Source organism: Gaeumannomyces tritici (genome assembly GCF_000145635.1).
Source record: "Gaeumannomyces tritici R3-111a-1 unplaced genomic scaffold supercont2.58, whole genome shotgun sequence".
In the NCBI taxonomy this organism is placed as follows: domain Eukaryota; kingdom Fungi; phylum Ascomycota; class Sordariomycetes; order Magnaporthales; family Magnaporthaceae; genus Gaeumannomyces; species Gaeumannomyces tritici.
The window spans coordinates 1-14,245 of NW_008804602.1; the positions used below are offsets into that span (position 1 = coordinate 1).

General features: G+C 60.4%; 5 protein-coding genes across 5 annotated transcripts; 2 read left to right on the forward strand and 3 right to left on the reverse strand.

Annotated features, from left to right (window-relative positions):
* Positions 1–10: 10 nt before the first annotated feature.
* Positions 11–2,476, reverse strand: GGTG_13817 (choline transporter). The gene is made up of 3 exons (XM_009231738.1): positions 1,841–2,476; positions 1,356–1,672; positions 11–1,284 (listed from the first exon to the last, which is right to left on the reverse strand). The coding sequence occupies exons 1-3, from the start codon at positions 2,208–2,210 to the stop codon at positions 325–327; spliced, it is 1,647 nt and encodes a 548-aa protein (XP_009230002.1). The 5' UTR covers positions 2,211–2,476; the 3' UTR covers positions 11–324.
* Positions 2,477–2,576: 100 nt separating this feature from the next.
* On the forward strand, positions 2,577–2,867 carry GGTG_13818 (hypothetical protein; the record flags this gene model as incomplete). Its single annotated transcript, XM_009231739.1, has 2 exons — positions 2,577–2,750; positions 2,826–2,867. 2 exons carry the CDS (start codon positions 2,577–2,579, stop codon positions 2,865–2,867), a joined length of 216 nt encoding a protein of 71 aa, XP_009230003.1.
* Positions 2,868–3,921: 1,054 nt separating this feature from the next.
* On the reverse strand, positions 3,922–6,570 carry GGTG_13819 (hypothetical protein). Its single transcript, XM_009231740.1, has 4 exons — positions 5,279–6,570; positions 4,326–5,179; positions 4,164–4,257; positions 3,922–4,063 (listed from the first exon to the last, which is right to left on the reverse strand). The coding sequence occupies exons 1-4, from the start codon at positions 6,456–6,458 to the stop codon at positions 3,996–3,998; spliced, it is 2,196 nt and encodes a 731-aa protein (XP_009230004.1). The 5' UTR covers positions 6,459–6,570; the 3' UTR covers positions 3,922–3,995.
* A 718-nt stretch (positions 6,571–7,288) lies between these two features.
* Positions 7,289–12,618, reverse strand: GGTG_13820 (tyrosine-protein phosphatase 1). The gene is made up of 2 exons (XM_009231741.1): positions 9,690–12,618; positions 7,289–9,626 (listed from the first exon to the last, which is right to left on the reverse strand). Exons 1-2 carry the CDS (start codon positions 11,700–11,702, stop codon positions 8,109–8,111), a joined length of 3,531 nt encoding a protein of 1,176 aa, XP_009230005.1. The 5' UTR covers positions 11,703–12,618; the 3' UTR covers positions 7,289–8,108.
* A 751-nt stretch (positions 12,619–13,369) lies between these two features.
* GGTG_13821 (hypothetical protein) lies at positions 13,370–13,931 on the forward strand (the record flags this gene model as incomplete). The annotated part of the gene is made up of 2 exons (XM_009231742.1): positions 13,370–13,478; positions 13,873–13,931. The coding sequence occupies 2 exons, from the start codon at positions 13,370–13,372 to the stop codon at positions 13,929–13,931; spliced, it is 168 nt and encodes a 55-aa protein (XP_009230006.1).
* Between the last annotated feature and the right edge of the window lie 314 nt (positions 13,932–14,245).

The window sequence follows — 14,245 nt, forward strand, 5'->3', positions numbered from 1 at the left end:
TCATATATAGTATATATATATATATATATATATATATATAGAGGTAGGTATATATATCAAAAGTCACGTTCCATGGTGCGAGCCATGAACAAGATTATGTCGACACGATTTCATGATTAACTCCACTGCAAGCAACCAAGGAGGAGTAGCACAGGAGAGACTCGGATCGGTCGGTTCTTCATCATCCGAGATGACAGCTTCAAGGCGCGGTAGGTTGTTGAAACAGCTGGCCGGGTAGCCCACCGCCGCTGCACCGCCTTTCAGACCACAGCTGCTGCCCAGGCGGTCGGGAGGTTTACGCCCAGCAGAATGCGACCAATCCCTTTAGTGGGCAGGGTCTTGAATCGGCGGGCCGGTGTAGTGCTTCTTTCCCCAGGCGATATACCATCCGGCCGAGATGAGGGTGGCGCTGACAAAGACAACAGGGGCGTAGTTGACAGTGGTAGCTGTGACGGGGACGATGCTGGGCATGCAGAAGAGCGGCATGGCGAGCGCGGACCAGGCGAGCGCGACAATGTTGCAAAAGTAACCTAGGCCGCCGCGGAGCGGGAAGGGGGCGCCCTGGACTTGCCTGCGGCCCGTGAACAGGTTGATGGCGATGGGGGTTGCGTACGAGGCAGTCAGACAGATGACACCCACGCCCGAAAAGGCGTTGAAGGCTGCCGAGGAGCCAAAGTAAATGAGGGACAGCACGATCTGGACGACCATAGATAACATCATGGCGTTCAGAGGCACGTCAAGCTTGTTGTTGACAACGCGCCACCAGCTGGCTCCGGGAATAGCTCCGTCGCGGGCAAAGGCCCAGGTGCAGCGCGAGGCGGCCGTGGTGCAGCAAATACCGCACATGATGGCGAGCACCATGAGCGGGATGAGCAGGGCGATGGCCGGGCCGGGCGCGCCAACAGCGCTGAGAATGATCTCGGGCACCGGCTGACCCGAGGCCAGGCTGATCAAGTACGTGATGTCGGGCAGCACGAAGACGAGCGGGATCAGGAACAAGAGGCCGGCGAAGGTGTTGATGAAGATGGTGGCCACCATGGCCTTGGGCACCTGGGTCGCTGGCTTCTGCACTTCCTCACACATGCTGATGATCATGCCAGTCGACGAGGTCGCGTATCCGGCGTGCAGGAGACCAACGCAGAAGGACCATCCATCAGGCCATCCCGAGTTGGCCTCGAAGTGGCCAAACACGTAAGCGGCGTCGTGGCGACCGTTCTTGGCAATAGCGAGCACGGAAATGACAATGGCAAAAAGACCGGCGAACGTCCAGAAGATGGCAGCAGTCTATAGAGTAAGTCAGCACTCGTATTTCCAGGGAGTCACAGAGAAGATAAAGACAAAGGCGAGATACTGACATCAAGCCATGGCAGCCACCTGTTACCCAGCGCAGACACGAGGTTGCACAGGAACGTGATGGCCAGGAAGATGAGGAAGACCTGATACGCCTCGCCGGCGAACACACCGTCCTGCGTCTCTACCATGACGCCGTCTACTTCGGTCATGTATGGCTCGCCCTTGAACACGTTGATACAGGCGACGAAGAAGAGGGTGGTTCCGAAATTGACAGCCAGTGTGATGGTGATGTTGCCGACGACATAGAGCCAGCCGCAAATCCAGGCCGTTGCGCGGCGCCAGGCGGCCGGGGCCAGCATGAAGGCCTGGTAATACACGCCTAGTCGGTGCGGTCCGTGTTAGCCCTGGAGTTTTTGTTTGACGTCGGTGACAGGCCGGTAGAGGGTAGGGAGAGATGACGCTACGACAGGCACGCGACCAATGCATATCCGCCACCAATGCGGCCCGCCGAGCTACAAGAAACAGGGTGCAAGAACTTGGCTCCTACCTCCGGCTGTCGGGTACACGCTCGTGATTTCACCCAGCGACGCAGCAACACACAGAATGATGCACGAGACGAGCAGCCAGCCCCAGATGATGTTGACAGGACCGCCACCAATAAGGGGGTAAATCATGGTGGTGGCCAGGCCGTAGGGGATCGAGGCGAGCACAAAGGACATGAAGGCCACCTGCGCCGTGGAGCGGTTGCGGCTCAGCTCGGGCGTGTAGCCCAGGTGCTCAAGCATCTGGTCGGCCGACTCGCCCTCGGCATCCGAGGGTCGGCCGTCCGTCAGTCGAGCGCCATCCTTGCCGTTTTTGAGGTCGAGGTCGCCGCTGTGGTCCGGCGACCCGGGGTCCTGGGGGAGGACGTGCGACATGGCTGTCGGGAGGGAGGCCGCACGAGAGGGAAGGACACGAGACAGAGTAATCAAAGGAGAGCCGGTTAGCTGCCGCTGTTTTGTGGCATGGGCCGGTCGAAGAGCGGAGGCTCGGCCGAGATGTGATGAGAGGCTGTCGTTAGGTCGGGGTTCCTGGCGAGGGAGGAAAGGAAAAAGAAAAAAAGAAGAGAAGGAGGCCAGAAAAGGAGAGACGGGACGGGATGGCAGAACCTAAGTGAAAAGATAAAAAAAAAAAGATAAAAAGATAAGCAGAAGCCAATTGCCCAGCCAGATAAGGTAAAATAAAGCTCAAAACGTCAAGCCAACCGAAGCAAGGGCAAGCAAGAGCGAGTTGGTGGCCTCGGGATGGGCAGGCCCAGGGACCCGGAGAGGCTTGTCCTCGAGATCTCGCGCAAGGCAACGTGCCCGTCGACGTCCGTCACATGCGTGGAGACCCTTGAGCTGGAATTGGCCGCCCGGCTGCTGCACCCTCGCAGGCCCTCGCTCTTTCCCTCGACAGAATGCTTGGCTGTTGCCGCGGTACGTCACATCAGTGGCACCTCGGAGGGGCCGGTGGGGGTGGTGCCACTAACCCGCGTGGCTGCCAACCCACAGGCGGGCAGGCATAACCCTGTCGCCGGTGCTTCTCCCCAATGAAGTCTTCCATCCTTGGCTGGCGGCCCATCTCAAGGTGTGGTGTTGGCGGGGTGGTGGTACACAGCAGTGGACAGCAGTGGAGGTGTAAGCTCCAGCTGCACGAAGCAAGTCTCCAGCTGCTGTCGATTTGCCCATGGTAGGTATTGGCGTTATGTATTGTGGTCGCGTGTGTGGCGCTTGCGGCCCAATAGGAGCTGCCGATGCATAGGGTCTTGGCTTGATGGCTGGCACGGCTGGCACCGTTCCTTCCTGCCTCGAGCTAACCTGACTTGAAGAGAAGTCAAGCTAGAAAGGCCGAGAGAAGAAAATAAAACGCGCCCGATTCAATGCAGGCACCCACCCATGCCCACGCAGACTCTGCATGGGCTCTTCACATAATCTTCTTTTGTTGGTCTGCAGGCATCAAACTTCTCCTTTGATTGACCTCATCCAACCTGTTCTTAGCGCTCGCCCTTTTCCCCACCGACCCCCTGTCAGACCGTAAAAGCCACCCCTGCTCCCCCACCATTATCTCTCGGGGAAACCAGGGCATGGATGCTGTGGATGGCGATTCGGTGCGATTCCTAACGGGGCACCCATAGCGCAAACAGTTTGTTGGGCCGTTGCGCGATTCAGTGCTGTGCATTGCAGTGTCGTCATGGCTGGCAGACCGTGTGTCAACCACAACAGAGCCGTTGATTCATTTCTGTCGTCAGCCCGGAGAAGGTGCACAGACGCACAGTCGCACCGATGAGGCCCTGCAGACGTCCTGCAGTGTCAGGGGTATTCGCGCAAATTCCCCCGCCGACTTCCTTGGAATACATCTCAACAGCCCACCACGCCCACCTACAAGACGCTTGGTAATGCGTGGCAGAGGGTACAACATATGAAATCAGACATCTCAAGTCTGTCCTACAAAGCACAGAATTACCCGCTTAAACCCCGATTTGATCTTCAGGGGCCGAGTCGTAATCGGATCTCGGCCCAATTACGACTTGGCAGGGTCCTTAGACGTTGGCCATGGCGGGACCAGCAGCAAAATCGTCCTCGCCTCACACGACAGGGACGATGGGCAGGCGAATATTCAAACACATTTGGATGCCCGAGTTGAAGAACAGCGGCAAATAATTATATGACAGTGAGCCCAAATCACACATCCATCCACCGCGCCATCCACTTGTCCACAGCTGCTTTTGCTTCGTCCACGAGGCCCAGCTCTGAGTCGAGCGAAGCCAGAAACGGGTTAGCCATCTGCTCAGCGCGAGGGAACAGCCCGCCGCCATCCCTCCACAGGATACTGTGTATACCACGACTTACCCAACATGATCTGCACCGCCCCGCGGATGCCCGACTCGAGCGCCGAAGCGATCCACGCGTGTGTGTACGACGTATGCTCACCGATGAAGGCCATCTGTTGGAAACGGCCATGTCGGTCAGCAACCCGGCCGGCGGCAACACAACTGGGAGGCGGCTCCTTACGTTGCTGTGCATCTTGAAGTACTCGGGCAGGTACAGCTCCATCTGCCCTACCGTCGGCGACGCAAAGGCGCCGACCTGCAGCGGGTCCAGCTTCCAGCACTTGCGGTTGTACCTGCCCGTGTACTCGTCGCGCGCCACGTCCCCGTGGATGTCGACCATGGCCTCGCGCACCAGCCGCACGTGCTCCTCCTCGGGCATGGACGCGAAGTAGTCGGACGTGCTTCCCGTGTTGTACGACGCCAGGGTCGAGGCCGGGCCCGAGCCGCCAATGTTGTAGGACGGGTAGCAGACGGACCCAATGCCGGGTATGTCGGAGCTGGTCGAGCAGCCGCCCCGGATGGGCCTCTCGAGCCGCTCCCAGAACCGGCTGCGGTACTCGAGCGCCACCTTGCACGAGGCCGCCTGGGGCAGCTTGCCGATGGCGTTGCTGATGGTGACGCCCAGCGGCGGCAGCCGCCAGCCCTTGACCACGGAGAAGGGCACCGCCACGACGGCGTAGTCGAACGCCTCGCTCTCCCACGCGCCGTCGGTCCCGCCCTCGGCCCGCCACTGCAGCGTCACCTCGCCGCGCCCGGCCTGCCCCCCTGTCGCCGAGTACTGCACGCGCTCGATCTTGCGGCCCAGGGTCAGGTCCCCATCCACGTGCGGGTGGAACGCCAGCGGCAGCCGGTTCAGCCCGCCGTCGATGGTCTTCCAGCTGCTGGCCCCAAAGTACACCGTGTGGTAGATATTGGACCAGAAGCTGTCGAAGCTGCTGGACAGGACGTCGGTCGTGTTGAGGGAAGCGTTCAGGTAGTGCTTGATGTAGGCAAACTGGCTCCATTGGTCACCCGGGAGCCCGGAGGGGCCGCTCTCTGTGATTAGAGAAGGTCATGTGTAAGTCGAGCTCCCCACTGGCCACCTCATCAAGGGGAAAAGGGAGAGGAGCGGGTGGGGGTGGTTGCAGAGCTGACCTATCCAGTGCTTGTGGGCCCTGAACGTGTTCTTGGCCACCTCGAGCAGAAACTCTATGCTTGGCTTGCTACCCGTGGCCAGGGCAGTAGCAGCGGCAGCAGTCTCTGCATCATACTGAACCGGCGCCGCCCCGAGCGTGCTGTTTTCGCGTATCTGCGCCACCGTCGGCGGCAGACCCGAGGGCAGCTTGAAGCCGTTCATATACACCAGCCCGTTGTCGTTGCTTTGGATCCACGGGATGAAGTCGACCGATAGGTTGCCGGGCCGGCCCTCGTTAAGCCTATTAAGCTCGGCGGCGAGCTGGAACACGAGCTGGTGGTCCGAGATGTTGTGCGTCTTATTCTCGTACGTAAACTCGCTCGGGAACCGCATCGGCCCCATCTCCTGGTACGAGTAGTCCCACGGCCCGCCGCTGAGGTAGGCGGTGCGCACGCGCCCGCCCAGCCGGGCCGACGCCTCGACGACCGACAGGTTGCGGAACCCGGCCTGCGACAGCACCAGGTGCGTCATGAGCCCGGACATGCCCGCGCCCACGACGGCGATGCGCCGCCCCTTGGCCGCCGCGGCGTCGACGGCGCTGACGTTGCGGCCCGCGAGGAAGGCCACGCCGTCGAACCAGGGGCCCTGCGCCTCGAACCCGTTCTCCTTGGTCATGGCGATGGGGTCCAGCTGCTGCTGCCGCCTCCGCCGCCGCCGCCCGTCAGACTCGGCCGACGCGGCCCCGCGCCGCCGCAGCTTGGCCATGTTGGCGTGGTCGAAGGCCAGGGGTGCGCTGCGGCCGACGAGGACGACGACGCCGCCGCCGCCGCCGTCGTCGTCGTCGTTATTATTGGCCCAGGCAGACACGCACCCGCCCGACCCGGCGCCCTGGGGCACGACCCAGACGAGCCGGTCGGCCGAGCGGGGCGCCGCGACGCGCCCGACGGTATGGTGCGCGCCCCCGGGCGTCGCGGCGTCGCAGGCGCCGTACGTGAAGCTGACGGCGGCGGCGCCTGCGTCCGGCGCCGCGTCCATCGAGATGTGCACGTTGGCCAGCCGCGAGTTGAGCGCCGACCGGATGGATATGCGGACCGGCAGGGGGTTGCTACTGCTGCTGGTGCTGCTGCTGGTGCTGCTGCTGGCCGAAGGGGCCGCCGCCGCAGCGCCCAGGAGCAGCGCCGTCGCTGTTGGTGTCCTCATGAGGGCCGACGATGGGGAGTAGTTACTGCGTATGGTTTGAAGCGGTGCCACCGGCAGGTGAGTGGCGAAGGGCAGCAAAAGCTTGAAGGGGGGTTTCTTCGCTTAAAGAGCCGCCACTGACTGTACCAGTCCAAAGAGCAGCACAAACACCATGGCGGCTCTTGGTGTTTTTATACTTTGCACCAAGAGCTGAAGGCAAAGCCGCACCAGCCCAGCCCACGCCACACCAAGCCCAGACTCCATCATAGGCAGACACCGCTCGAGAGGAGTTCTGCCTATCGGGACGGACCAAGAGATAAAGCACGTCGGACGCCTCGGGATGGGGTCGTCGGGGTGTGTGTGTGTGAGGGCGACGAGCGGACAAGACGGCCCCACATACGGGATCGCAGGGCGCCCATACGGGGATGGAGGGATGGGGGGGTGATAGTACGATCGAGGTAGGCAGGCAGGCAGGGCCGTCTCGTGGCTCGACCCCCCCCCCTCCAGGAACCCGTAGGTATCCCATGTGGCAGCGGCTGCACTTTGCCCCGAAATAAGGCGGTGGCCACGCGACGACGGGGGAGCGTCATCGATAAGGCGGCATGTGGGGAACCATCCCCAAGGGCAACAAGCATGGCGTTGATAGCGAAATATTGATACATGTAGCTGTATCGGGTGGGTTCATGTAGGTAGTAGGGGCCTTGCTTATCTTGCAGACCGAGATCCGATACCCATATGTGTGGACTTTTGGCTTGCAAAGATGGATCCCGCGCCCTAATCAACGACAACTGAGTATGGAGGGGCCGAGGTCAAGGCACTTTCGTCGCATCGCACGCAGATTGACAGCAAAGTGCCCAAGAGCTGCAAAAGCCACCGTTTCCAATTTTGAGACCTAGCAATATGATTTATGTACGTGCGCCTTGCCCGACTTGTTCGTTTGGTCGGAGGAAACATGGAAAGAAAAAAAGCAACAACAGCACGCGCGCCCAGTATAACCATCCTTCCTTTTGCTCGTCGAGCCATCCTTTTGCCTATGTGCTGTTTATGTTCTGTTGTGAGAAAGCAGGGGAAAGTAGTAGTAGGAAAGAAGAACTAAAAAGGTAAAGTGAAGAGCAGTAGGGAGAAAGAAGATACTTGAAAGAAATCAGGTTTCATGCAGGAAAACTCGGCAGTGACCGAACGAGGCCAGCGAGCGGATGAGATAAACCGAGACAACAAGCGTTGCCATGCCCGCGAGAACGCCGCCATGATGACAAAACAAGGAACATAAGTGGGTTGAGCAGACGATAGGGGAGAAACAAGGACAAAAGAAGAATGGACAAAAGACCATGATGTGCCTCCAAAGGCTCCCTGTCTGGCCTAACGTATCATATAAAACAAAGTGAAAAAAGGTCGAAATAACCTACGCTGATAGTAGCGAGCCATGCCGAAATCCTATATCATGCTATTCTCTGTACCATGCGACCCATTCTTGAATTTGCATAAAAGTGTCTCATTAGACATTCGTGTAGGTGGAAGGGGGTGGAAAGAAGGAATAAAAGTGAAGAAAAAAGGTAGATATAAGAAGAGAGAGTGCGCTGGCTAGTCAGGATGTTGTAGGAGACGGTTCGGCACGGCGACGACTAGCACCTTTTCAGGTAGTATTGGCAACCAGCGCGGTGTAGACTGCTGTTACATCCGCTCAGAAGTTTTGGACAGTGGGCTCAGCTGACGACGACTAGCCCCCGCGCCGACGTCGCCACTTTCAGCGGCGGTACGCTCCTGCAACCGCACGGCCCACTCGAGCACAGTCTCGTAACAGAGCACAAACTGGCGGAGCGTCTGTACCATGCTGAGCCGCTGGCCCCTGAAGTCCTCGACCGTGGCCGCGATCAGGTCCAACACATCGGCCCTGTCGTCATGCATCCACGACGCGTCTAGTCCCGAGTCGGTTGAGTCGTCACTACTGGCCGTCGGCGAGCGTTGCCGATTCAACTCGTCTGACGAAGACGAGGACGAGTAGGGCGATGCCGTTACCCCGCCGCCATAGCCTCCCTCGTCGCTACCACTCCCGCTAGCGCCGCTGCTGCCAGCCCGCCCTTTCCTCGACGCCGAGACGCTAGACAGGCTAGGGAATCTGGGCGGCGGCGATGAGAAGTGGAAGCCCGAAGAGGTCGCATCGATGGCGCCCTGGAAGGATGATGTCGGGCTGACACTGCCATCATCAGGGACAGACGGCCGATGGTGGTGATGGTGGAAGATCGAAGCCCGCGCGCCCGCTGCACCCGCCATGGACACATCACCCTCCGAGTCGCGCTGCTCCAGCTTCCGCTTGACCCCCACCTTGCGCCTCCTCGTTGCCCTTCCCCGCCGCGCGGCCGTTGCCGACTGGGATTGCTTCGCCGCCGCCTTCTGCCGCTGCCGCTTGAGCATGTCCACCACCGTGTCGACCGTGCAGAAAGTGCCCGTGCGCCCGCAACCAGCCGAGCAGTGCACCAGGATCGGCCGGGCCTGCGATTCGCCCACAGGGTCATCGTTCCAAACCTCGTGCACAAAGTCCCTAACGTTGTTGCTGTCCTGCGGCGACAGCTTCTCCTTATCGGCGGATGCGGCGATAGCAGACGACACATCGAGCGGGAGCGCGGCCCGCTGCATCACGTTGGCGAGCTCAACGAGCGCGAGCAGGTGGCTCGGCTGCGCAGGTGCGCCAAAGTCGGGCCACGACGGGTAATGGAGATGGGTGATTTCCCGGATGGGGGCAAAGGGATGCGCCGAGTGGCTCAGGGCGAACTTGCGAACGATGACGAAGGACGTCTCACTAGCGGTGGGCGAGAGCTGTGGCCTGCCGGCGCCATCACTGCCGCCACGAGAAAGATTGAAACCAAAGGGGTCGGTTGCTGTGTTAGACCGACGACGCCCCTCGGTGGAGGGCATCGGGGACCGCGTGGTCTGCGGGCCAGGTGTACTGGGATTCGGGCGGCTATGCCTAGCGGTCTGCTTAGGATTGGGTGGCGGGTTCGGAGCAAGAGGGCCGACACGGTGCTTGTCAATGTCGAGGGACACCTTCTTTTCACTGAGCGCCACGAGCCTGATGGGTCCAAACTCCTTCCCTCGCCAGTAAGGGTGACATTTCAGCTGCCCTCCCTCCTGCTCGGCAGTGAGCATCACAATAACTCGGACGTCTTGCTCCCATATCATGGACCAGAAATCCTAGTATTGCTGTCAGCCACGCCCATTGACGTGCCAGGATCCAAACACAAAAAGAAAACATACCTCGAAGGTTGCGGGTAGCGGGCCCTGGGTGGAGATGTACCGCTTGTGACTCCTGCTGCTCGTGATGTGGCTCGCGTTGATGTAGTCGCACTCGCCCGAGAGCTTTTCGTTAAGCCGAACGCGGGTGTGCTCGAATGGCAAGATGTTGTTGTACCTGTTTTTGGATCCCTTCTCGATTCCCGAGAGTTGGACAGGGGCAGGGCTAGACTCGGCAGACTTCAGTGACAGCTGGCGTTGGGCTGCGGCCGAGGTGTAGGCCCTGTGCATGCGGGTCTGTTCTCGCTTCTCTATGTTCAAGAACATGTCCGACACCACCTTGCCGTGATTGCCCTCCTCGGCAGCCCTGCCAAGCCACGATGGCAGCGCAGCCAGATTCAGACCTGACGGGACGACGATGTCCATCTGGCCGACGCCGTTGACGAGCTCCGTGTTCTGTCGGATGTTGCTGAAGAAGGCGCTAGGGGCCGCGTCGCTGGCTGACGGGAGCGTGAAGCCACCGATGACCTTGGCCACGGCGCCGCCGTCCGATCCCCCGCCGGCGCCAATTGCAGCCTGATCCGTTGCGGAACCGGTCCTCTCGGCGGCGGAGCGTCGGTCCAGAAGCTGGGGGTACGCCTGGCTAAAGCCTTCAAAGCCCCGACGTAGAATGCACACCTTGCCCGTGTAGTTCTCCGAGGTGAACTTCTTGAGCATGTTGATGCATGCGGCATCGTCTTTCTTCTCCGTGTCGTGGTAGACGATCAAGTGGCTTGTTTCGCGCCAATCGGCAAACTTTTCCTGGTCAGCGTCGGCTTGGAACGTATCCTGAAGCTTCTGCAGATTGAAGCTGGTCCGCTTGAGCAGCGTCGTGGGGATGCAGAGGTTCAAGGCGCCCTGGATGCGCGAGGCCGAGTACTTTTGGTAAGAGCGAATGTCTAGCAGCAGTATCTTGTCGGCTCCTGGACCCTGTAGCAAGTCCTTCAGCTCCTGGGCACTCAGTAGCGAAGGTGCGGCGGGATCCGCGGAAGACCCCGGGAGCGTATCGGCCCTGCCTAGCCTACTACCAATGGCGGGAGCGGGCGGGTCTGGGCGACCATGTGTGACCGAGAGGCGGGGGTGCCGATCCTCAACCGTCGACAAGGATGTGCGCTTGTCCATGGGCGAGTCAAAGCGACCAGGAGACTCGTACCTCGGCAGGTTGAGGAACGACGGGGGGTTGAGAGAAGCCTCGGAATTCCTCTTGGAGTCCCCAGAGACGTAGGCCGAATCGTGGAGACTGACGGCGTCGGCGTCAACGTCCATGCGGCCCGTGGACGGCTGGCGGAATCCAGACACTGCGCCCCTGGGCAGAACCAAGGGTGTCGCCTGTTGTGTTGACGCGATGGGTAACGGGGTCGCAGCGGGCCCTGTCGACTTCATGGCGGCAGGCATATCCAGCGACATGTCGCTTCCGTGGGTGTGCCATCTCGGCGGGCGCGGGCGGGCAGGCGCGCCCGACGAGGCAGCGCTGATATCGACGCTAAATGAAGACGTGGATAGGCTAAAGCCAGACTTTCCCCTGTTCGAATCGGCCTGCCTCTTGAAGGCCTCGAACTCGGGGTTCGCGTCGAGCGGCAGTTGCTTGGGAATCGCAGCGGCGAAGGATCGAACCGATGACGTAGCGGGGCTCCAGTTTTCCCTCGGCAGTCTGGCCGAATCGTGCGGATCGTGGGATGACTCGACGATGAGGCCAAAGTAGTTTGGGCTGGGCGTGCGGTTGGTGACATCCGTCATCCTGGGCGGGGTGTTGTACCGAGGTGCGGCGCCGGCGGCAGAGGGCGAGAGCTGCGGTGGGTGAGGCTGTCCGACAGAGCAAGGAAAATGTGGTGATGCAGCTGTCGGGGTTGTGGACTTGTGGGAGAAGAAGGGCTGGGTGGCCGAGTGAGTAATGGTGACGCTGCCCTGGGAGGGCGTCGACGGCTGTCTCGAAGAGGTCTTCATGGCGTAGTGCGCGGTGTGTTCATCGGGCCTTGACTGCGGGTGTTCGGGTGGCATTCTAGGCACAACGTTGGTTCGTGACAGCGGGTGGCTCAACGGCGAGCACGACGACGTCTCCAGCGCGTTTCCTGGATGCTCATGAGGCCGCCATGGTGGGCTAATCTGGAGCGGGTTTCGAGTCCTGGTGGGTGTTGAAGACAAACAACGTGGGAGGGGCGCGGTCGCGGTGGTTATGCTGGTAATGGTGAATTTGGCGGCGGCGGCAGCGGCGGCGGTGGTGGCGGCGAGGCGGCGAAGGGAAAGATATGGTTTGGCCGAGGTTTGCAGTGTGTGGGCAGCCCGCGGGCCTTGTTTTATTCGAGTCGAAGAAACTCGAAGTTCCTTCTGGGGACAGGGTGGAGCAGCCAAGCGGGTCTTCCCCCAAGAGTGTCGTCAGTCGTCAAGACCCAGATTGGAAGGGCGAGGACAGGCGCATCCCCGTTTTTGCTGGCGTCCGAAACTGGCGGCACCCAGCAAAGGGAGGAATGAGGGAGGAAGCAAGGGCCAGGGCCGGGGTCGTTGCTTCTGCCGACGTTTGTGTCTGCAGCACGGCGCGACCACAAATCACCAAAGCAGAGAGTATGCGTTCGCAGCCCACCTGAACCTGCAACTGTAGCTGAGGGACTTCACTGCACTCCAAGCAGAGCCCGAACCAGGGTGGTGAAAGAGGAGAGGGGAGGGAAATAAGGCCGATCTCTGAGCCAGGAGCGGGGAGAGGGCGTAGAAGGAAATGGCCCGGCTGCACGAGTGGCGATCGCAGAGGCTCGAGTGTCGTAGAAGGTCGTTCTAGAGCGGCCCGTAAGAGCGAAGATCACCGGCAGCGATAGGCAAACAGCGCAGGTCGGGACGAGAGAGGGGGGGTGTGCCACTGAGACGGCGCCGGGTGCTCGCTCAAAAGACGAGATAGAGCAACGCAGTGCAAGGCCAAAAAGCCGTGGTGGACGAGGAGGGTAGGGATCGGCAGCGCAAACGCAGGCGGAAGGGAGAGCCGTGCCTCGTCGTGGTGCGGGCGGCGACAATTGGATAGGCGCGCGCAGTGGGCCCCGGGGGAAGACCAGGGGGGGCAAATATTGGGGCCCGCGGGTGCTGTTTGGCTGGAAACGGGGAGGCGGAACGATGACAACAGAGTGACCAAACCAGAGAGCAGCCACCAACGCACCAAGCGCCGGCTGCCGCAGGGGACAGCCAGGTACCTGCCCCGGTACACCTGCTCTGGTGCGCCTGCCCCAGTTGCTTCCGTCATCAGCGCAGCAGCCAGGCCAGCACGCACCACGCCCCAAAAATACACCCACCCACCCCCTCACCCAGTTGTCACTCGGGCAGACGCCAACAACACCGACTCTCGACTGCCAGGCCGCCTTCACTGTCGGTACTGTAGAGAGTGAATGGCAAAGGACATGTATCAATTTGTCACGTCTTTCATCCCCAGGTGGCCAATTGACTTTGCCTCTGGCGGCGCGGATGATTACATCGGTTCGGGCTCATTCAAACACACACAGTACGCACGTCGTATCGGTCATGTCGTCACCCGAGAGGCTCTGCGTCATCAGTCCCCTTAGCCTTCAGGGGTCACAAAGAACAGAGTTTCGGGGTCGAAACGGAGGCTCTCGCGTTGAGACCGGTCGCGACCCAGACCGCCAACAATGCCAATCCATCACAGGGCCGGTGGGAGAGGAGGGAAAATCATGTTTCTGACGGTTGGTGCCGACGCCATGCGATGCGCAACCCTGTGCCTGCCTGCCTGCCTGGTCTGGTCTGGCTCCCACCTCTCGCCTACTGTAGGCGGGCACGCAGGTAAGTGTACTTGTCTAGGCTTACTTGTCTCCTCCCTACCTAGTGACATGGCAGCGAGCCGTTCGTAGGCAATCGTCGCAGGCGCATGCAGATGAATGGAACCGAGCCCAACTTGCTTCTGCCTCTGGCCGACCCATCTTTCTGCGCGCCCTTCCCAAGGATGCTGGGGGGAGCAATTCTAGTGACAGCTCGGACGGGGCTGACTGGTTGGCTGCCAGTTTCCAAGTTCAGTCCAAGTCGATTTGACACAGCGCGCCCCCCTTTTTTTCCCTCTTCTCTTTTTCCGGAGTCTGGCGGTGGACCCGCCTTCGATTTCGTCCTAGGGTTACAGCGGGTGGCGCCCGACCTGGGCCGGCACATAACGTCATAAAGCTCGACGCACCTTCTCCTGCAGCCCCGCCATCTGCGTCGCACAAGAACCGATCCGTGGTAACGGGGTACAGGAGTTTGTGATTCAGCCGACGCGTCGGGGCCCGTACCGCCTTAGTGTACCGCCTAAGTGTACTGCCTTAGCGCTGCTAACCCCGTTCAATTGGGTTGACTCGCGCGGCAAGCCTTTTTGTTCCTTAATTTTCCTGTACCTGACGTCACTGCCCAGCCGTGGTCTCGCTCCCTTTGTTCAGCTTCCCTTCCTAGACAGCACGTGCCGCCTTGTAAGTTTCTTTCCTCAGAATCTTTTGGAGGGCCACCGGAAATGGCTTGCAAGAACCAAGCACCGAACCAAGAAGAAACAGCGACCAGGACTAACGAGCCAAAAAAAAAAAAAA